Source organism: Penicillium daleae, assembly GCF_028827525.1.
Source record: "Penicillium daleae strain IBT 16125 chromosome Unknown utg000006l_segment0_segment0, whole genome shotgun sequence".
Taxonomy (NCBI): domain Eukaryota; kingdom Fungi; phylum Ascomycota; class Eurotiomycetes; order Eurotiales; family Aspergillaceae; genus Penicillium; species Penicillium daleae.
In genome coordinates, this window is record NW_026623154.1 from 2,025,480 (window position 1) to 2,047,573 (window position 22,094).

Here is a 22,094-nt window from a genome sequence, read left to right on the forward strand (position 1 = left end):
TCAGTCGAGAATGTCGACATCAACTCGGGGACACGGATAAAACACAACGTCTGGAAGATAAATCTGAAATCGTAGTCCAACATCCGTAATGATAATTGATCAAAAGACGGGAGTCATCCATCTATGATTGGTGAGCTTCTCGTACTCGAGGTTCAAGTCTGAGTGCAAGCTCCATCTCCAATCTCTCTTTGCCATATGGCTCGTTTCGCAGCGTCGCTATTTGATCTGCCTCGGGTGGGAAGTCTGCCTCGAAAAGTGGCTCTCCGGATCCTCGCATATTAGCGAGAACGCTTTGTCGAAAGTGCCACCGCAAGAGCTCGTCCGCGACATGGTCAGGGTTATTCGGGTCTCGGCAAGCCGGATGAAGGACTTTCCCATCGATATCTTGAAAGCCAGGTGTAAACAAGATAACCTTATATCCATCCTATCCTTTATTAGTATTTATACTTAGAGGCTTCGTTGAAAAAAGATACTTACGTCGGGATTAATAGAGAGGAGATATTGGTCAAATAACTCATGTAGGTGAGACGACATGAGTAGGCCATTTTGGACCGAGTTAATCTTCGAAAGTCTCGTCGTATGGTCCATATTCGTAATCCAACCTCCGTAGCCATACTCATGCCAGAGATTCTCCGACCCAAGTGGGAATATATGGGCAGCTTGGAAGCCATGCCACCGACCCCACTGCGCAAGCTCGTTGACTCGGCCAGAGATTATGCATCTCCCATCTCTCTGACGAACCCCGGTGCGAAACGACTCTTCTCGCCCTGAGAGAGAATAGCTTGTGATCCGGGCAATCCACTGTTCGTCGGTCATTATAAGAGGGTCTATTTAGACTTTATAAGCAAAATGAGAGCTGTATCGTATGATTGAAGCCTTACCTTGGCAGAAGATGTTATAATTACCTGGGTTAAGAACATCATTCGATAACCCAAGGACCTGACCGGACCCCTGGTCCTGAACTGTGAGAGGCTTCTCCACAGCAAGCAACACCGTAGATAGTATTGTAAAAAAGTTGGCTTCCGTTATGGAACCCGCTTGAAAAAACCCTCCCAAGAGCTGCCCATTTGACCCATCGTAGAACAGGACATTGCGCCACTCGCTCCTGGTGAAGGACATTGTGAGTGATGTTTGGGATCAATCTCAATCAAACCATGAGAGAACGACATGCTGGAAGCCGTGGTGGAGCTGGGCCGAATGCCACGGGAGGTGATATCTGTGAGGAAGGACAGGAATCCCGAACGGCCCCACAGGGCTGGCCGAATTGTGGCTTTAGGCCAAAGAGGCCACAAGGTCACAAGGCCACAAGGCTCCCAAGGCCTAAATATTCAGGCCTAAATCACGGTCGCCCGCAAACGCCCCCGATGCAAGTCAGCTGTTCAGCACAAACAACAGCAACTGACGTATCCGCAAGCTTCTCTCCGCAGTGCTACACCCTTCTTCCACCACTCTTCGTTTTCTCCTTCCACCTGGTGTTGACTGACGAAGCTAGATCATTCCAAAGATATTGTCAGCCTCAGCACCCTCCTAATTCGCCATGTCGATAGCTCCAATCATCACTTTCAAAGCAGGCATCTGCGACTTTGATGTATGTCGAGTGCTGGTCCTCTCTCAACAGCTCAATTACTTCCTCTTTATCACTTTATATAGAGTCCACCGATCAACACCATGGAGTTGAGAAAAGCTAACCCGAATGCTTTCGTCTTCTAGGGTTCTTCCTCCCCCGCCACCGTGAAGCCTAAGCCGACTCCCGGCTACATCTACCTCTACTCCGAAGATGAGCTGATGCACTTCTGCTGGCGCCCTCGCAGCGCTCCTCTCGATGAGCCTAGTCTTGATCTGGTCATGATTCCTTCAGATGGAAGCTTCACTCCTTACAAACCGTCTGGCAAGGACGCTACAAATGGGCGTGTATTTGTGTTGAAGTTCTCCTCCAGCTCCCAGCGGTATCTCTTCTGGCTGCAGTCCCAATCCCAACATGAGGATGGTGACTCTAGCTGGTTCAGCCCCCGGGATTTGAAGCTGGGTGAGATTGTCGATGTGCTGCTGCAGGGTGAGGACGTGGATGTTGAGCATGAGATCGCCAACCTCCCCCGGCGGCCATCTGGCGGTGACGATGACGAGACCATGGAGGATGTGGAGGGAACAGACCACGACCCTAACCACAATCACGGCAGAAGCAGTGGTGGAGCTGGCCCGGATGCCACGGGGGGGGATATTCGCGAGGAAGGACAGGAATCCCGGGAGGGCGGTGCCGATGGTGGAAGAGCGTAGGTACATATCTCTGCCAAACCTCAATGTCGCATTTGGGGCCGTTTCTCGGAGCATGCAATCCTGATCAATCTTTTTCCTTCTTTCTCCAGTGCTTCCTCCGGCGACCCATCATCGGTAGTTCAAGACTTCTTGCGATCCCTGGGTGGTGCGCAACAAGGCCCCGGCCAATCCCAGGACCCTGAACGACCATCTACGACACTTCAAGACCTACTTACTCCTCCTACTACTCTCCCTTTCATCGAGACTGCTGACGATACTACCGTTGATCACCTGCTGAGCTTCCTCCCACCGGCACTACTTCTGCTGGCCCAAGGCAATGCCGAAGCTGCGGAAGCTGATACCGATCCCGAACTCGCCCAGGCGGCACTTCTCTCTCTTGATCTCCCCCAAAAGAAAGATATTCTTCGCCGTGTCCTCCGATCCCCCCAGTTCATGCAAAGTTTAGCTAGTCTGACCGTGGCTCTCCGAGACGGCGGGCTTCCCAGCATTAGCGAGGCCCTGCAGATTCCAGTAGCCAATGGCGGATTTATGCGGCGTGGCGGCGTACCCCTTGGTGGGGGTGACGCGGTTGAAGCGTTCCTGGACGGCGTTCGGCAACATGTCAAGCAGAAGGATCAATCGGGTCAGATGGAAACGGATTGATTAGCGTTCTTATTTGCAAGTTTTGTTTTGAAATACACACCCCATACATGATACATGGATATCGGAGAATTTCTCGTAGTTGTACGACTGTGATATGTTTATCTAGATTAACGTTTCCTTGCGTACCCTATGGCCTATTTTTGGCAACTAGAGGACCCCACCAGGCAACACTGTTTTTCTCCCCATGGCCTCGTCAGCAACTACGATAGTAAGCGTACATTGTGCAGCGTGTCAAGCAGACAGTAATTTCCGGCCGGATTGGCTCGAATCTGGTGAAAATCAGCCACGTAGAGGCCGATGTTGATTGTAGGGAATAGTTATATTCCGGAATATACAGAACTAAAACAGGCTGTGCATTCCTCAGCCACAGAGACTAATAGTTGGATAGCGGAGAAGTATAACAAAGAAGAACAGTACAGTACATAGTTAGTACAGTAGCTAGCTCGAGTACGCCGTAGAGAAATAAGTAAGACCAGGTGATTTCAGCTGTTTCAGACCAAAGGATGTCAGAAGTCCATCGTGAAAGGATAGTGGGCCAATGACAGCCAGCCGGACCAGCCCAGCACTTCCCGTGGCTCTGTTCGTCTTGCGACCGGCGGGTCGTCTCTTTTTTTGAACTAAACATCTTTCAGCTGCTAACTCGGCCCCCATTGCGCTGCGCGACTCTTGGCGGTATGACCCCCTCACACTTCTAATCCTACTTTTGTCTTCTCTTCGACAAGTACACGATCACTTGGACGCCTCCCCTGAACAACTGGAGCCCACCCGCCTTCTCCGACCCCAATCTACCAGCTCTATCTCTCGCGCTCCCCAGCGATCTGGAACGCCCCCTCTGCCTTGCCGAGTGAATGTGAACAACACGACCTGCGATGTCTCCGATCCGATAATCCTTGACGCTGCCTGACGATGGCGCCGAATAGCCAGACGCCTGGCCACCATGACAACCCGTCCGCGGACCAAATCCCCCTCCAAGACCTCTCCAGATTCGAGGGCCCCGCTGACGAACGCGGCAGAGGTCGCGCCAACAGCGCGGGGAGTGGTCTTTTCTCGCGACGGTCATTGATCAGAGGAGGGTCGCGGAGGCATTACCAGAGCGTGGCTGAGGATTCACCGGTTGAATTAGTCGGCGCGATCAGGAATCCCTTTCGGCCAGCTCCTTATGGCGGCCGTGAATCCGATGAGATCCCTCCTGAAGCGCTGGCGCAAGCCATGTCATTCGGTGCCACTTTCGACAATTCGCACCAAACAACAGCTACCGCCGGGCCCTCCTCAATACATGACTTTGATGACGCTGCTTCCGACCTCGATAATGTGCCGCTGGACGCCTATGCTACTCACGACCATGGTGGCTACCTGGCCCCACGCGTCGAAGATGAAGATGACACCGCAAGATTGACGGACCCACGGTATTTGCAGCCTATTAGTGGCGCCCCCGGCGAAGAGGGTCGACAGAGCAGTGACACGGGTGTTCACACTGTCCACTTTGGACAAGGAGCGCGACTGGGCGACGACCTGCCTCATCTCGAGGAAGGATTGTCGCGAAGCCGTGGCAGCAGCGCCCGGTCTCGCTCTTTGTCCCCGTCGGCTTCCGGTGGTGCTCTGCAGCGAGCTAGCTCGATGGTGAAATCCATGTCGCAACGTGTGGTCAACTTGAGTAACGAACCAGAGGTAATCGAACAATCCATCGAGCGGGAGGAGTCGCACAAAAACTCTCGACTGGAGGGTCCTCCACTGCTCCCCGCAATGCTGGACTATGCGCATGATCCTTCACCCAATGCAACTGGACGAGAGAAGCGGTCATCAGGGAGGATGTGGCGATACCAAAATAACCCATTCCGAGGCAGGTCACTCGGTATATTGGGTCCGGATCACCCCCTTCGACTATGGCTGTGTGATGTTCTCGTCAATCCAATCATGGAACCATTTATCCTGGGCATTATTATCATCCAGACTATTCTACTCATTGTGGAATCCTCAAAATCCGTTTTCAATCACCCCTTGGCTGTGCGATGGGGCAGCAGCCCGCTAGACTACATTTTCTTCGTCATTTTCGCCATTTATACACTCGAAATAATTGCCAAAATCCTGGTGTCCGGCTTTATGTTTAACCCAGCAGAGTACAGTACTCTCAATCGATCTTTGGGCATTCGCAAAGCGATTGCGGAGAAAGGCAGGAACCTGATCACGCCTCATCGACAAGCGACAACGAAAAAAGTCTCGTTTCTTCCACAAGAACCGCAAGGATCTATTCTTCGGACGTTAACTGGAATGAATTCGTTAGACCCTAACGCTGGTAGCTACGACGATCCCCTTCATAAACGCCGTGTTAGACTTGCCCACCGGGCTTTCCTTCGACATTCGTTCAACAGATTAGACTTCGTTGCCGTCGTGGCTTTTTGGGTTTCCTTCTCTCTCTCCCTGATGGGCGTGGAGTCAACGCATCAGCTATACATTTTCCGAATGCTCAGTTGCCTTCGAATCTTGCGTCTTCTCGCTCTCACCAACGGTACATCTGTATGGCACCCGCCCCATCTGCAGAGGAAACAGTCTTTTCCCTCTTTATATCTCTCTTCCACATGGCAATCCACTAACTGATTGATTCTTTAGGTAATTCTTCGAAGTCTGAAACGGGCTGCTCCTTTGCTGGTCCACGTTGCATTTCTCATTGGATTCTTCTGGCTTCTTTTCGCCATCGTTGGTATTCAAAGTTTCAAGTCCAGTTTTCGACGCACTTGCGTCTGGATCGATCCCGAGGGCAAGAGTAACTATTCATCCGGCGACCAATTCTGTGGTGGATATCTTGACAATGTCACCGGAGCGGACATGCCTTGGCTTGATCAATTTGGCAACCCCTCCACTTCCTCCAAGCCGAAAGGGTATCTTTGCCCGCAGGGTTCTCTATGCATGGAAGGGCCGAATCCATACAATGGAACCCAGAGCTTCGACAACATCGTGCAATCCCTCGAGTTGGTCTTTGTCATCATGAGTTCTAATACCTTTACGGATCTGCTTTACTCTACCACCGATAGTGACTACCTCGCGGCAGCTTTATACTTTGCTTTCGGCTTGGTCATTCTGAGTCTGTGGCTGGTCAACTTGCTCGTTGCGGTCATCACGCACTCCTTCCAGGTTATTCGCGAAGAAAGCAAGCGCAGTGCATTTGCCGTCCAACAGATCGATGCGGTGGACAGCGACGAAAACTTGAACAGGAAAATGAACCCTCTTAAGCGCATTTATGATAAGACTGAGTGGCTGTGGGTGTGCCTCATTTTCTTTGACCTGGTTGTCCAAGCTTTGAGAAGTGCCACCATGTCGAATGAACGAGCTCAATTCATCGATAACACCGAGACTGTCGTCACCCTCGTTTTCCTTATTGAAATTATCCTGCGGGTTGCATCAGACTGGCGTGTCTTCCATCGCAAACGCCGAAATTGGTGTGACCTTTTCCTTGTGGTGGTCACCTGCATCATTCAAATCCCTCCGATCCATAATTCAGGCCGCGCCTATACCGTTCTCACCCTCTTTCAGATTCTTCGAGTTTACAGATTCGTTCTAGCATTCTCTGTCACGAGGAGACTGATCATGGTTGTTTTCCGGAACGTGGTTGGTTTGCTTAACCTCATCTTTTTCCTGTTCTTGATGACCTTTCTTGCATCTATCTTCGCAACCCAACTGCTCCGAAGCCAAATCCCTTCCGAAGATTCCGGTGGTAATGCAATCAGCATCACCTTTGCTGATATCTACAACTCATTTTTGGGAATGTACCAAATTCTCTCGAGTGAGAACTGGACAGTCATCCTGTACAATGCCACTACTTACACCGTGGATTTCAATACAGCCTGGATATCTGCTGCCTTCATCATCTTGTGGTTCATTGTGGCCAACTTTATCGTTCTGAATATGTTCATTGCTGTCATTCAAGAGAGCTTTGACGTCTCAGAAGATGAGAAGCGGATGCAGCAAGTTCGGGCATTTTTGGAACAGAAGCATCTTGGTGGAAATGCTAAAGGCAATCTTGCTCTGTCCAGGATTCTTCGTTTAGGCAGAGACTCGGATCGATACAAGGACCCTTTGGACCATGGTCCTGCGGCGATGGAAATGCTTCTCAAGGACGCTGTTGTCCGCGACTTCCTTGACGAGGAGGAAGAGAACGCACAGGCCGAAAATGAAAACCGACGTCGCGAAAATACCATGATTCCGGAGAGTGCGAATCAGGAACCCGTCGAGCCCGGCTTTTTGTCTCGACTCTGGACGAAGGCCACCTCTCTCATTCTGGGCCGTGAACCAAATCCGTTCTACTCCAAGCTCCAATTCTCACGAGCTTACGAGGAGCTGGACCCACGGACTATGGCAAGAGAAGTCGCCTCTGCGGCTGAAGCCAGAAAGCGCGCACAGCGAGAATACCTCGTCAAGCATCCCAGCTACAACAAGTCGTTGTTCATATTCTCGCCACAAAACTCCGTTCGCAGACTCTGCCAGAAGATTGTCGGTCCTGGACGAGGTAACCAGCGAGTTGAAGGCGTGGATCCGTACAAGCCGGTCTGGTATGCGTTCTCAGCATTCATCTACGCAGCAATTGTGGCCATGGTGCTCCTTGCCTGTATCACTACACCTCTCTACCAACGACAATACTTCCGCACCACCCGCAACTGGTTCGTGTACACTGATCTTAGCTTCGCTATTATCTTCACGGTGGAGGCCCTGATTAAAGTCGTGGCTGATGGCTTCTTCTGGACACCCAACGCTTTCTTCCGCAGTTCCTGGGGTTTCATCGACGGGATCGTGTTGTTGACCCTGTGGATTAATGTTGGTAGTTCATTGAAGAAAGACTGGAACGTTTCTCGAGCCATTGGTGCTTTCAAAGCCCTTAGGGCTCTGCGTTTACTCAACGTCTCCGACAGCGCCAAGGACACTTTCCATTCGGTCATTATTGTTGGAGGATGGAAGGTCGTTGCCGCAGCGGCTGTCTCCATGAGTTTTCTCGTTCCATTTGCCATCTACGGAGTCAATCTGTTTAACGGACAGATGATCTCATGCAACGATGGAAACTTTGTGGGGAATCTCACGGCCTGTGTGGGCGAGTACGCTAGTTCCCCCTATAATTGGGACGTGCTGGCCCCGCGAGTCGCAGCTAATCCATACTACGACTTTGATGACTTTGGTGATTCCCTCTTCATTCTCTTCCAGATTGTTTCTCAAGAAGGTTGGATCGATGTACAGGATAGTGCGATGCAGATCACTGGAAAGGGCTTGCAACCGCAGGACGGGAGCGCACCGGAGAATGGCATTTTCTTCGTCGTCTTCAATTTGCTGGGTGCAGTGTTCGTGTTGACGCTGTTTGTGTCTGTGTTCATGCGTAATTACACGGAACAGACTGGCGTTGCGTTCTTGACCGCTGAACAACGATCTTGGCTGGAATTGCGGAAGCTCCTTCGACAAATCTCGCCGTCCAAGCGGTCGTTTAATGAGAGGAGCAATAAATGGCGCTTATGGTGCTATAGAATTGCCGTTAAGAAACATGGACGATGGGCGCGGTTTGTGACTTTCGTTTTGGTGGTGCACCTGCTGCTTCTGGTCCTCGAGTATTATCCCGAGCCTAATTGGTGGGTGACGACTCGCACGATCTTGTTCTTCGCCTTCATGTTCGTCTATATTGCCAACGTTCTCATTCGGCTAATTGGCCTCGGCTGGCATCGGTTCAGCCGAAGCTCTTGGGATCTTTACTCACTTCTTGCTGTGCCCGGTGCATTCATCACGATCCTTCTCGACCTGTCATATCCAACCCAAGTTGTGCTTGAGTTGAACAAGCTGTTTCTTGTCTCAATCGCGTTGTTGCTCATTCCACGGAACAACCAGCTCGACCAGCTCTTCAAGACCGCCGCAGCTAGTCTGCCAGTGATCGGTAACCTCCTAGCAACATGGTTCGTGTTGTTCCTCGTGTTTGGCATTGCCATGAACCAGGCCTTCGGCCTCACCAAGCTCGGCTCCCAAGAGAACCATAACATGAACTTCCGTGATGTCCCAAAATCCCTGATCCTTCTCTTCCGTGCTAGTTGCGGTGAAGGGTGGAATCAGATCATGGAAGACTTTGCGACAATGGTACCTCCACTCTGCACATATGATTCCAACTTCCTCGACGACGACTGCGGCAGTGCCGCCTGGGCTCGGACCCTCTTCATCATGTGGAATATCATCAGCATGTATATTTTCGTTTCGCTATTTGTTTCGCTTATTTTCGAGAGCTTCTCGTACGTCTATCAACGCAGCAGTGGACTGTATGCGGTTAGCCGTGAAGAGATTCGCCGTTTCAAACAGGCATGGGCGACCTACGATCCGAATGGAACGGGCTACATTACCAAGGAGCAGTTCCCCCGGCTACTTGGGGTAAGTTTCATCGCCTTTGTCGCGTTTTGCGCAAGGTCTCGTCTCTTTATATTGGACACTGGCTAATCTCGAGTTAGGAACTGTCCGGTATCTTCGCCATGCGAATCTACGACAATGAGTTTACCGTTGGAGCCATTCTAGACCAATGCCGGGAAACACCTCGCGACTCGGTGCATTCCTTGGCCTCCATGCACAACGCGCTGCCTCTTCGCTCGCGAGAATCCGTCCAGTCGTTACGGCCAAATGGCGAAAACACTCTCACAACGGGTGTCGATCTCAAGAAACTCGCCCGTATTATCGACCGCATCCCCGTCAATACCATTCGTGAACGACGTCAACGCCTAAATACCTTTTACGAAGAGGTTCTCGTCTCGGCGGACCCAGAACGAGGCATTTCGTTCCACCAGTGCTTGATGATCCTGGCGCACTACAACGTCATCAGCGACAGCAAGAGTCTACGACTGGAAGAATTCCTCCGTCGCCGGGCCCGACTCCAACGTGTCGAGGAGGCGGTCCGCCGTAACACGGTCATCGGCTTCTTCGATACGCTCTACTGGTCTCGCGAATTCCGTCGGGCTTGCGACCGCAAGAAATCCAGTCGCATGACTGCCATCCCGCAATTCACCGTTCCAGAGATTTACGTTGACGATCCCGTCGAAGAGGAACCCGAAGAGCACGCACCTGGCGCGATGACACCACAAACCCAACCAGACCCCGATTCACCATTTGCACCTATGCTCTCGCCAACGTCGACTTCGCACCGGCGGGCGGAGTCGAGCCCGATCGGACGGCGGAATGAGCTTCCTCGCTTGGACACCAACTTTGATGGTCGCGCCTCTGGGGCTAGCACTCCTACGGAGTGGTCTAGTATCAGTCCGTCGCGCACTCCGCGTCGGTTGTATGGCGAGCGCGTTTCCTTTGAGTCTGGCGACCGGGTCGAGTCGGTCTCGGGGGCCGATCACTCTCGCCAGAATAGCGCGATTAGTGTACAGGATGTCATGCACTCGCTGGACAACTCTGCTTGGGGCGAGAGTATCCGGCGGAGTTTTACGCAGCGGCGACCGGGTGATCGATCCAGCGAACACTAAGTCGGCTTTTTGGGCTCTCTGGGAGAAAGCACATTTTTGGTGTTGTATTCTCCCCATGAGAGATGAAATAGATGGCATGTGGAGGTACGGACACACGATTCCGGGGTCAGAGCCGAGATTATCTGATACCTTGGCCTTGTCACGCTTTTTTCTTTTTCTATTCTTCATTCCCTTTTTCCCTCCTGCTTTCCTTGGACATTCCTTGCATCCTCGAATGATTTGATCTCGAGGAGAATTTTCCTTTCCCCCGTTCCATTCCCATTGTGTGTTTTTGTCCGTCGACTGGTTTCCATTTCGCTGTACATTACCCTCCATGACCCCGGCATCCTTAGGTTTGGAGCATTTTCTGCATAGCAACGGCGTGGGCTTTTCTTGCCATTTTATTTGGATTCATTCCCCCAGCTTTGTTTGGTCCGTTCTCCTTACTTAGTATACCGAGTCTAGTTCATACTTGGGCTCAATAGGTTCAATAGATGGTGGTGTGTACATGGGCTCGTCCTACTACTCTAGTAGATCAGTAGGGAGACTCGAGAGTAACGATTCGGACTCTAGGAGGCTGAATCAGGGTGGGTCTGCTTCGCTCACTAAGTACTTTATTAGCTAACTACTCCGTACTGGAAGTTACTATTGGCTGGATGGCCTAAACGGGTAATCGATCGTACTTTTCACCAAGTATATTATTAGATGTACAGTACGGAGTAGTACGGAGTAGTACGTCCAAGGATCCTACGTGTAGATTGGCACCTCACCCTTTACTACTCGGAGATAACAAGGGTGCATCACGGGACTAAACCGGTCAATTGACATTGATCATGAACCTCTCTTTTGAGACTCTTATCTGAACTCCGTCCAGCTAAATGTAAATTCCTTAACTGCTTGCAGGACCCCCCCCCCAGAAACAATGGGGTTTGTGAGTGCCACGCCATTACCGCATGCGGCCTCTCCCAAACGGGGGGCCAGCGCCCGCAATTCGATGAATCCGTTCGTGTCTCAAACCCTCCCTGCAGCCGTCCTTGCAGTTCTTTTTAGTCTTTAGCAATTGACTTTGCCTCATAATGCCCTGGAATTTTCTCCCTTCTCTTGTTTCAACTTGACTCTTTTCCTTCTATCTTCTTCACGAACACTCGTCCAAACCCCGACCTATGGAGAGGAATCATACATCTTCTTCTACTACTGCTACTTCTACTGCGTACTGAAAATACCCGCATTCCACACATCATCACCACCAAACCAAAAAAACCACCAAAGACATTCAAAAAAAAATGCATCAATTCCCTTCACCATTCCCTCCTCTCAACACCACCACTCCCTCCCAGAGACACCCAGCCAGCGATACCTCCAGTCCCCCGAGTTCACGCACAACCTCGCCGCCAGCCTCGCCCACCTCCACACTCCGCCGACGTCACCAGCCAACGCAAGTGTCTCCGCACCACCTCTTCAACCTCTCCTTCCACCCCACCACCCACCCCAAGACCGACTGCGACACAGGGTCTAGACCAGACGAGAACCAGGACCACCACAGTCACAGCCACAGCCATGGCCATAACCACCAAATCCACCCATCCAATGCCTCAACCCAATGCGTAAGCATCCTGCCCTGCGCGGTGCTTCGAGGCCGATCGTCTCTTATGATCGTGCGACGCCGGCCCTCGGCCGTGGACATGGCACTGAGCGAGGAGCGGTGTCGCTGTGATGAGAATGCAATTGAGAGACAGGGTCTGGATCTGATGGAGCCGCGGCCAGTGGATATGAATGTCACCATGAACATGAACATGAACACGAATACGAGCCTGAGTCTGAATCATATGGGCGTGGCTCGTCGTGGTTCGGTTTCGCGGGCGAGTGTCGGCTCTGATACTCGGTCGGTTCTGGTGCAGCAGCCGAGATATGTGATGGGTGGGATCTTTGAGGTGATGGAAGGGCAGGCATAGGCCTTGTCCCTCTTCTTGGTTCTGTTTCTTTTTGCGACTATCATTTCAAAAGCATGTGGGCAGAGGTGTTTTAGGTGTTTTAGGTGTTTTAGGTGTTTTAGGTGTTTTGTTTGGGTTTTGGGTATTGGGTATTTCCGAGGTTGATGTGATTCTTCTTTGGTTGGGTCAGAATGTATAGGGTACGGGACTTAGCATAGGTGTATCGTAGCCAGATAGCAGATTGTTTGGTGTACAGATCTCGTTCATTGTGGGCAATACCATGGGCCTTTAGAGAGAAGAGCTTCATCCTTAAACTTGACTGATTAGATTGAACTCATACTTCATCTTTACCTTCAGTATCAAAGTATCCGTGATTTCGTTTCGCTTTGATGTGTTTTTCTCGATTTCTTAGCTCCGTAAATCTAGATGCGTCTTATCAGTCGGCGCAGTTACCAACTTACCGTAAGGGCATATGTATTTATAGGTCTCAAAGATCACGATCTAAGCCTAGGCGTGAGCCTTGCATTATAAAGAAACCAGGGATATACATCAATACTCCGTCATTATTATCGTCAGGATGGTATGAAAGACTTCCACAAAAAGGTAATGCGATGATCAGGGCGCCTCTCGCTAATGTATGCAAAGGATGTAAAAACGCGCTAAGAGGCAAACCGTAAAGACAAGAAGGAACATCGCTGCGCTGTTATGTTCGTGAAGAAAAGGGGGTCAAAAGCCCTAAGGCTCGGTTTGGATGCAAGACATGGTCAAGAAACCAAGATCATTCGTAGTTGTTGCCTTTCTTGCGAGTATTAGGCCACAGTTGGCCTCGGCAGTCCTTCTCGCCACAGAGACATTTCACCGCATTGGGGTCGACTTGCTTGGATCCATCCCAGTTCGGGTGGTAATCAAATGTCAGCTCGGTATTGGCGGGGATATCGCGAATTGCAAAGAAGGCGAGGTAGTACAGTCGCTGGTCTGTAAGACGATTGATCGAAACGGGGATAATCTTGCAATTAGGGTTGCAAGAGTGATTGATAAATCTCGTAGCTGCGCCGAACTTCTGTCCGTCGACGACATAGCTATCCTCATAGGTATGATCACCATTGCCGATCAGCCAGTCCAAGCTGAAGAGGTACGAGGGCTGATTCTCATTCGCGGACTCGCGAGCATCGGCGTCTTTCTTCGTAATGACCTCGCCGAAGTAGCAATCGATGAATTGGCCCATGATGACAGGCTCCAGGCATCGCAGGCCGAGGCCACGCTCGCCGGTATCAAAGACCTCCAGGCGGACCTGACGACCGCGCTGGATAACATGGTTCCAGCAATCGCTCTTCGCACACAGACACCGGGAGCTGCACTCGGAGATCATGGCCTTGCGATCCAAAAAGTCCTTTCGAAGGACGACTTTGCCGGATTCTAACCGTTCATATGCTACGATCAACTCATTCGAATCCTCCTCATCGATCAGACAGGTGCACGTTCTTGGATCACACGTCGTGCCGCAGTCGCAGCCGGCAAGAAAATCATCGCCAACGGGTGACACACCGGGGCCGAGACGATACTCGCTGACGAAGAAAAAGTTTGCAGACAAGTCCGCGAGCCTTTCGTCGTCAATATCGAATACAGTGTCTGGACCGCCACAAGTTCGCTTTAGCTTCTTGCGGAGCTTCCTGCGAAGAAATCTTGCAATGGAAGCCTGGGTGATTGGTTCTGTGGTGGCTGGGCTGGAGGCAGACGCGTGAGAAGGAATGCCGCTTCTCTGTAAAAGGAGGGAGTTCCCTGGCTTCTTAAGCCCGATCTCCTTCTCAGTCGGCTTCGTCACGGTAAAAGGAACGACCTTCTTGTTGACCTTGGGACCATTGGATGTGGTGATCGGGTACGCCCGGTGCTGGGCCTTGAGTCTCTCTTCTTGGCCAGTCGGGAAGTATCGCTCGCAGATGCCCTTGTATTCAGGTTGCATCTGCCTCCTCTGGGCAGCTGAGGGAGACGGGATCACAACGCTGACAGAGTCTGGGGGTGGAAATTGAGGTTGTGGACTAGGGGTTTTTGGTACAATCGCGGGCTTCTTCTCAAACGAGCTGAAACTCTGGGGTTTGGATGAAGAACCAATACCATTCTGAATGATGAATGGCTGGGATGAATCATCGTCGGACGAGTCATTCAAATCCGATCCCTCAGCGCTTTGGCTCTTGCGCTTTTGAGGGATAGCGGAAGACACGACACGAAAGGAGCGCTCCTTGTCTCTGCCGCTATGGTAGGGGCTATGCTGGTAAGCCGAGGACGAGGAATCCGAATCTGTTGAGAGATTGAAGCCCGCTTGTAACAAAGATTTTTGCTTCTGCTTTTGTGGGCTCAAAGATTGCGCACGGTGTGCTAGCGTTGACACGAAAGTGACCGCGCTACTATCAGCTTCTTTCTTCATAGGAGGCGATAGCCCGTTCAGTTGTGTTGCGAGATCAGTAGGCTGTAAACATAGCCGGAGATTAGCAATGATTTCCATGATGAATCCGAAAGATGTGCTTTGCTGTGCTTCTTCTGTCCGATATTGCCCTATACACGTAGGGTAAACACGACCCGTCAAGGAGTCGGGTATAGGAGCAATAAACAAAAACAGAATCAAAGGTCCAAAGAAGGGGTCACAAAGAAAAGATAAATCGCAAGAATGTTTAGAAGGATAACCACCGCACGAGCGGCCGAACCTTCCCGTAGGAAAAGTGTGAAATCAAGAAAGTGAAATTCAAGGGAAAGCAGGGACCAGAAAAGCGCTACTCGCTACGCCAGGCGAGCGCGACCGAGTCCCAAAGTAAAGACAGGAGGAAATTAACTCAGACTTACCCGTGTGGTTTGGACTTCATCAACGTCCATATCATCGAGGGTTAGATCGATAACCTCCCGAGTGGGTGAGGACCCGGATTTCGGGGCCGCCAAGGGCCCAGCGAGCCCCTGCATTGCTCTTCGGGGGGTGCCAGCACTGTTAGACGGGCCGACAGCGAGGCGATCCTCCTAGCACGCGTGTAACGCGCATAGGCGTGTTGGACAGACCACGACGGGTCAGGAAAGATAAATTTTCCGCGTAACGGGACGAGTGTAGAGGGGTCGGGTGGAAAAAAGAGAAATAAAGGTATAGGTTGTTGAGCCGCTTAGGAGACGGGATATGTGGGAGTCTTGGGACCTCTCCGAGGAGTGACGTGAAAAAGCCGCCTGGGGGATAAGGCTCTAAACGGACGCGTTAGGCGAATACCCTCGTGTGTTCTCCTGCAGGAGAGACAGTAGTGACGGAATAAATTCGGAGAAGGAGGGGGTGGTGAAGGATCACGAAAATAAAGAAGAGGACGTAGGATAGCGTGGGGAGGTGAAGCTGGGAATGAAAGAAAGCCGAGTTCGTGGGGGCTAATGCTATATGAGTAATTAATTATGTAAGCATTTACTAGCTTAGTCATGTATCAAACCTTGATATCCTATGATATCCTACCTACTAGAGGTAGGAAACAGCAAGAAAAAAGGCCCAAAACATATGAAAATGGCATTCCTATGTTCCTAACGGTAAATTAGAACCCGTTATAGAGAATATTAATGAACGTTGGCAAGGAACCCCTTGGACGGAGGATGGAGGACTTCTGGATTAGAGCTGGTGATTGGCCAAAAGAAAGCCAGAAAACCAGAGGAGACGTGTAGCGTATTTGCTTTGTTTCCCCGGCCGCGCGGGGGATAACCGTCAAGGGCCGATACGAAATTATGTACGTTTGATTGCGCTTTCCGGCCCCATCTACACAAAGAAAGGGAGTTTACAAAATAATTCCTGGCTCAACTAATTATTCTCCAGTTTCTAATTCGTTTTCCATAATTTTCAAACAAACTTGAAGCTATGGTGGCGTCCAATCGGCCAGGAAAGTTGACCTGTTTGCTCTGAAAGAAGTCTTGGCGTCATGGTCCATTCGCGAGCCTCGTCACCGCCCCATTCAGCTCCCACGCCACACCAATCAGATTGCTGCCCAACGCCTTATCTTGATGACTAATCAGTCCTACAGCGAGTTCTAGCGATACACCATCATATAGATCTACAGAATGAGATTGATGTATAGGGTCCTGGATCAGGAAAGCATTGTTTCTTGATGAGATGAAATGGAGCCTCCCCAGTATGTAGATGGAGAGTGCCCGAGTCTAAGTGAAGAACGTGGAGTCAAGCGAATATATATCGCTGGGCAGATCTGCCTCAGCAGACTTCACCTATCTTCGGTATCTCTGCTTGAATATCTAAATTCTTCAACTTCGTACAATACCCACATACCAGTTTTAATAAGCAAAAATTATATAATCTGCTTCTCACCCTTGCTCTCATTATATTCTATAGATTAGTTTTGTATGGGTACACGATCATGTTGATGGTCGCTCGACTTTCTATACCAGACTTGGTTGATAAGGATCTAGTCAACTGGCCAGTTTCCCCACCCCGTGTTAGGCAGCCCGACCCCCAACTTTAGGGATGGTCAGGCGACTGCAGGACAGCCCAGGGAACAACAGGATAGCCTAGGGGACTACAGGATACTCCTAGAGACTGTCGGATAAATCCCGCCAATGGATCACGCTGTAAGTAATCGACACCCTCCTCGCCTCCGACCAATGTTCCGGTCCCCCTGATCACAGCGTCTAGTACCTATAAACGAAGCAAAACAGCCTCTAACACAATAATCTTCAAGCGTAAACCACCTAAGATACTCTAAATCAAATCATATGGCAAGTTAGATTAATTTAATTGAATTTGACTCGGTCGGAGACCTTCTCGCTCATCATAAATCTAGTTTATAGACCAGGAGGCATGAATCATAAATCCCGCTATATAGTGCCTTTAGCCGGCTCACCGCCTAAGTTTCCGCTTTCCACGTGGACCTCCCTTACGGCTTGATCATAGATACTTGATGCTTGATAGAAAGGAAAGGATATAAATACACTTAATCAAGTATCAGACACTAAAGAAGGAATCACGAAGGTAAGAGTGTACGTGAGCGGAGAGTGAGAGGAGGAACAAGTCTTAATGTAGTGCTTCCAAGGTTAGGTCGTCGCACGGTAGCACCAAGATATCCACCATTGTCACGAACTCTATGAATCAAGCGACCGTCATAAAGGCGACTTGAACGTAATTTCTCTGATCGACGAACCTTCTATGATACTAATAAATTCATAATCACCAAGTTAAACCCATTAATTATGGCCCTGCCTTAAGAATATACATGAGAATACCTTTTGACCGGCAGAATAATATCAACATATAATAGCAGAGTCAAAGGCCGAAACCACCAAGATGTGGATCCGCGCTAAAAGCATCGTATTCTTGCCGCAAACAACACAAGGCTTTTGATCGTATATCCACATAAAGCACGAAACCACACAACGCCATTCCCCTATCTTGCAAGACCTTAGACTAGAAAAAGGCCTTGAAGACATAACTCAATGTAACATAAGAAGAAGAAACGGAAACAAAATAGTTACTAGCATCCACAAGGCATCTTCGCTTAACTCAAGGTACATCATAAGACCGAGCCGAACAGAAGGCCAGGCCTATCTAGTCCAACAATACATACTAAACAGACCAGCGTGCTAGAAGGAGGAATGGATGTAGACCGGAACGCTGGGGCTAATAGAGGAGTGAAACGGGATAAACAAAATATAGAAAGTGTGAACATGATAGATGTATGCAGGTGCTAAACATAGAGTATGCTCATGCGGATACGTTATTGATGAATGTACTCCGTACCGGGAAGATAGATGCACAATCACAGGGGGTGAAAGAACAGGAAAAGAAAATAAGACATAACGGGGTCATTTCCCAAAACATGGATACTCTATGTTCGTCTTATGATTTCGCGTGGTAGGATGCATATCAGACATTAGCGACCGACTGGCCCCCGAATCACAGTCGCAAAGCATCGAGAATCTTTTTCGCCATCTCGCGGTACTGCCACATACCGCCCGAGACCTTCTTGAACTGAATTCCATGCAGTGAAAACAGAGGAACCTTGACGATGAGAATCTCGAACCGCAGGATCAAGTTCTCTCCCGTGTCGCTCTGCACACGTGTCGTAGTTTCACCTACCACCCGATCGCCAACAGTAGTACTCGTAGGCGGTTCACGGGCGACGTACTCGTCCGAAGCATCGGAGTTTGTGGTGAAGCTGCGATCTGGTGGGCCCTGGGTTCGGCGCTGCAACTTGGGGTGTGCTGGGCGGCTATCATCTCGGCTGTCGTCGTGCCCGAGAAGACCGCCGAAGCTGATCCGACGACGGTGGGATACCTGGCCCTGGCGATCCGGGCTGGGTGGACTGACATCAATCACCTTCTCGAGGTCGATGCTTGGAGCGTGTCGACAGCTGAATCCGCCCTTGATTTCGACATAGTCCACGGCTAGCTGCTTCAGCACGCGAATGATATCAGCGCGGATAACGGACAGAGGCTTGCTGCTGGTGGTTGAGACACTGAAGAGACCCTTGAGAAACACCGGCTTGGACAAGTCCTCTCCCTCATTGGCACTTTCCAAGGCAGTCCCTGCACCCGAGATATCCGCGTCCGTCTCCTCTGGCACGTTGGCCTCTCGAGTAGCTTCACGTCTAGCCCGACGCGCCTGGATGCTTTCACGGCGGGCATGGCCAAGCGACATGGTTCGTGCCGTATGCGTGCGTCCGCCAGTCTTGACGCCGAGTTGGTCTCGCTGGTTCTCGGGTGCGATCTGATCAGAGCCGCTCGTTGAAGGGGGTCGGCGGTCGACATCCAAGGTATCGGCATCGTTCCTCCTAGCAGCTCTTCGTGTCCGGTAGTCGGCAGAGTTGACACTGGTAGACCGACCAAGGAACTTGTTTGACTGCGTAGACTGCTCACCAGAGCTCGGGGCAGTGAGCAGATCTTGCTGGGGCTGACTACCACCATGGGGGATAGGGCCAGGAGACGGCTCGGCCCGTCGGGTGCGCCGCATACTGAAGCCACGATGCATCGGTGAGGCTGAATCGGCAGGGGGTTGCACATTGAGGATGGGGGTGTTGGGGGTGCTGATGCGCTCTCGATCGAGGTCGCGGCTGCGGTCCTTGGCCCGGCGAGTACTGAAGCGTCGTAGAATACCAGCAGCGGTACTTTCTTTCTTGGAAGGAGTGTCCAGTTGCGCTGTATTCGGGGCTGCATGAGCGGATGGAGACGAAGCATGGTGGCTCGTCAGTGTCTCCGTCACTTCGTCTTCGCCATGGGTTCTGGCACGAGGGCGAGAACGACGGCCAGTGTCTTTCTCGCCCGGCAACTGGTACTGGTTGGTGTGAGCAGCTGCCGGAGGGGTCAGCTCGGGAACTTGTACATCACCAGGCTGACGGAGGCTAGGAGCACCGGGTCGGGCTTCGGTACGTTCCCGATCAAGCTTCTCCTTTACAAGATGGTAAACAGATATCAACGGGCTATAAGCGTTCAACGGGTCATTGCCCAACTGAATCGCCTCGGCCGAGGGTGCGGACAAGGTATCCCGACTTGCAGCCGAGTTGCGTCGCTTGTAAAAGTCAAACACACCACGCTTCTTCTCCGCCTGGTTGGTGATGGGCTGTTCACGGAAGTTAAGGCGCAACGCATGCTGGTACTCCTCAGACTCCAACGTCTTGGTCAACTGGGCTGTGATGTAGTCGGGGGGACCGAAATCGAAACCGGTCATTTTCTCAATCACCTCCTGGTCCAATGGAAGCTGCAGAGGTTCGCGAACAGGAAGGTAATTCTCCGGTGGAGCGTTGAAGCCCTTATTCATCCAGGGATGGGCCATGATTTCAGCCAAGCTGGCGCGCTGCTTCGGGTCTGTGACAAGCATGCGAGAAATAATGTGGCGACATTCTGGTGTTATAAAGATGTCAATTAGCCAAATGAAGTCGCAAGCAAAGGGAAGAAGGAAAGACCCGCGCGATTAGACGTACCAGTGGTGAGTCCAGGAGGATATTCCACGACACCCTTCTTGATCTTCGCATGAAGCTGAGGCATGCTTTGATCATCAAATGGCACCTTTCCGCAGACCAACACATAAAGGACGATGCCGAAGCTCCACACATCCACTTCCGGACCCGTGTACTGTCTTGCCTGAAGCAGCTCCGGGGCCGCAAAGTACAGACTTCCACAGAATGTTTTGAGAAGGCTTCGAGGCGAAAAAAGGTTGCTGAGACCAAAATCGATGATTTTGATATCACCCGTCTTGCTGATCAGGATGTTCTCGATCTTCAAATCACGATGGACGATGCTGTTGCGGTGGGAATAATCGAGCGCACTGGCGATTTGCCGGGCAAACTTGCGGGCCTGTTTCTCCTTCAACTTTCCATGAGAGATGATGTAGTCCAGCATTTGACCACCGTTGACATATTCGAATAGCATATACCAGTGATACGTGGTCCGAACCACGTCCCTCATGCCACAGATATATGGGTGGTTCACGAGGGACACAATGGCCGCTTCTCTTGCGGTCCGAATCTCTTTTGAGCGATCGGCTCGTTCAGTTTCGCGCGATGACTTGTGTTCTTCGGTTGATAAACGAGGGACGATCTTGACAGCGACCTGTGATATAAGAATGGATCAATTAGCGAACCAGACGGTACTCAATGGTGTGAGCCACCTCGTAAGAGATATCTCGAAGCGTGGAGTAACATGCGCAGAAAGAAGGAACGAGAAGGGGATAGTGACCTGTTCTCCGGTTTCTATATTCTTCGCCAACTTCACTTTACCCATGCTACCAGCGCCAATCGTCTTGCCCAGCGCCCAATTCCCAGTAGGAGTGGTGATTGTCGTCCGCCGCTTGGGCTGGGCAGGCGCGTTGGCTTGTGCATGATTTCCACTTGTGAGCGCTTGCGCATTATCTCCAGAGGCCAGCTCATTCTCACGCGGCTGCATAGAGGACGTTCTTTGGTGGTGTCTCCGGGTAGATTCGGTCAGGGCAGTGGCCGGACGCTCAGCGGAGACATCACGGTCGCGGCGAGACTTGGCTTCGGCATCTTGGCGGGCTATGGTATCCAGAGCGGCATAATTGGCCGGTGGACGATGATCATGCGAAGGGGTTTTCGAATGCGCATAGTAAGTCTGTGGAGGGGGCTGGGAGGAGTTGGACGATCGGACGGCCACGCTTCTCGTGCGATGCGGGAGTTCCGATTGAGCAGCCGGTCGCGAGGGCCGTGAAGAGGTCGACACCGTGCGCCTTGGTGCAGCAGACATTGTGGCAGCCTCGGTCGCTAGTTGGAAAATCGTCGAGATGGAGGGAGATGGAGGTGCTGTGCGAGTGGGGGGACGAGGAGCGCTGCTGACGACACAGTAGGGAGGAGGGCCACTGGGACCGCGAGGGAGCCCCACGGGCTCTCGCTCTCGAAAGGAAGGGGAAGATGAGTAATGCAAATGCGATGCAAAGGATGCAACGGGCTAAAGAAGGGAGAGAGAAGGAATGGGAGCGGTTGATGAGATGAAAGAGGAGGGAGAAAGACGGAGACGCCAGTTGCGATTTGGGGGGGGGGGCCGGGGCGGGACAAGCAACACTAACAACCGCACGGCCAAAAACTAACAAGTCGACCACTTCACGAGCACCGGCCCCCAGCTCTTGCCAACCATTCTGGCCCCAGTCTCTGCCCGAGCAACTGCCCGAGCAACTTCCCGAGCTGCCGGAGACAAAGGAATGGAGCGGCATGTATTTGTTTCCACTCGACCCGAGTACTGGCTATCGCTGCTTTGACAGTTGTTCGATACTATTTTGGACCTGCCTTGAGGACTAGAGAACCCCTCTTAGGCATGGAGGACTGTTCACTCATTG

At 51.3% G+C, this 22,094-nt stretch overlaps 6 protein-coding genes across 6 annotated transcripts; 3 read left to right on the forward strand and 3 right to left on the reverse strand.

Moving 5' to 3' along the window:
* Nucleotides 1-121: 121 nt before the first annotated feature.
* On the reverse strand, nucleotides 122-1,119 carry N7458_006463 (HNH endonuclease signature motif containing protein; the record flags this gene model as incomplete). Its single annotated transcript, XM_056909845.1, has 3 exons — nucleotides 122-424; nucleotides 478-827; nucleotides 882-1,119. 3 exons carry the CDS (start codon nucleotides 1,117-1,119, stop codon nucleotides 122-124), a joined length of 891 nt encoding a protein of 296 aa, XP_056765549.1.
* A 418-nt stretch (nucleotides 1,120-1,537) lies between these two features.
* N7458_006464 (uncharacterized protein) lies at nucleotides 1,538-2,916 on the forward strand (the record flags this gene model as incomplete). Its single annotated transcript, XM_056909846.1, has 3 exons — nucleotides 1,538-1,588; nucleotides 1,711-2,270; nucleotides 2,364-2,916. 3 exons carry the CDS (start codon nucleotides 1,538-1,540, stop codon nucleotides 2,914-2,916), a joined length of 1,164 nt encoding a protein of 387 aa, XP_056765550.1.
* A 906-nt stretch (nucleotides 2,917-3,822) lies between these two features.
* Nucleotides 3,823-10,388, forward strand: cch1 (calcium channel protein CCH1; the record flags this gene model as incomplete). The annotated part of the gene is made up of 3 exons (XM_056909847.1): nucleotides 3,823-5,430; nucleotides 5,524-9,300; nucleotides 9,378-10,388. The coding sequence occupies 3 exons, from the start codon at nucleotides 3,823-3,825 to the stop codon at nucleotides 10,386-10,388; spliced, it is 6,396 nt and encodes a 2,131-aa protein (XP_056765551.1).
* A 1,262-nt stretch (nucleotides 10,389-11,650) lies between these two features.
* N7458_006466 (uncharacterized protein) lies at nucleotides 11,651-12,319 on the forward strand (the record flags this gene model as incomplete). The annotated part of the gene is made up of 1 exon (XM_056909848.1): nucleotides 11,651-12,319. The coding sequence occupies one exon, from the start codon at nucleotides 11,651-11,653 to the stop codon at nucleotides 12,317-12,319; it is 669 nt and encodes a 222-aa protein (XP_056765552.1).
* Nucleotides 12,320-13,076: 757 nt separating this feature from the next.
* clrD (uncharacterized protein) lies at nucleotides 13,077-14,798 on the reverse strand (the record flags this gene model as incomplete). Its single annotated transcript, XM_056909849.1, has 1 exon — nucleotides 13,077-14,798. The coding sequence occupies one exon, from the start codon at nucleotides 14,796-14,798 to the stop codon at nucleotides 13,077-13,079; it is 1,722 nt and encodes a 573-aa protein (XP_056765553.1).
* A 3,408-nt stretch (nucleotides 14,799-18,206) lies between these two features.
* On the reverse strand, nucleotides 18,207-21,508 carry kin1 (putative serine/threonine protein kinase Kin1; the record flags this gene model as incomplete). Its single annotated transcript, XM_056909850.1, has 3 exons — nucleotides 18,207-20,149; nucleotides 20,230-20,857; nucleotides 20,984-21,508. The coding sequence occupies 3 exons, from the start codon at nucleotides 21,506-21,508 to the stop codon at nucleotides 18,207-18,209; spliced, it is 3,096 nt and encodes a 1,031-aa protein (XP_056765554.1).
* Between the last annotated feature and the right edge of the window lie 586 nt (nucleotides 21,509-22,094).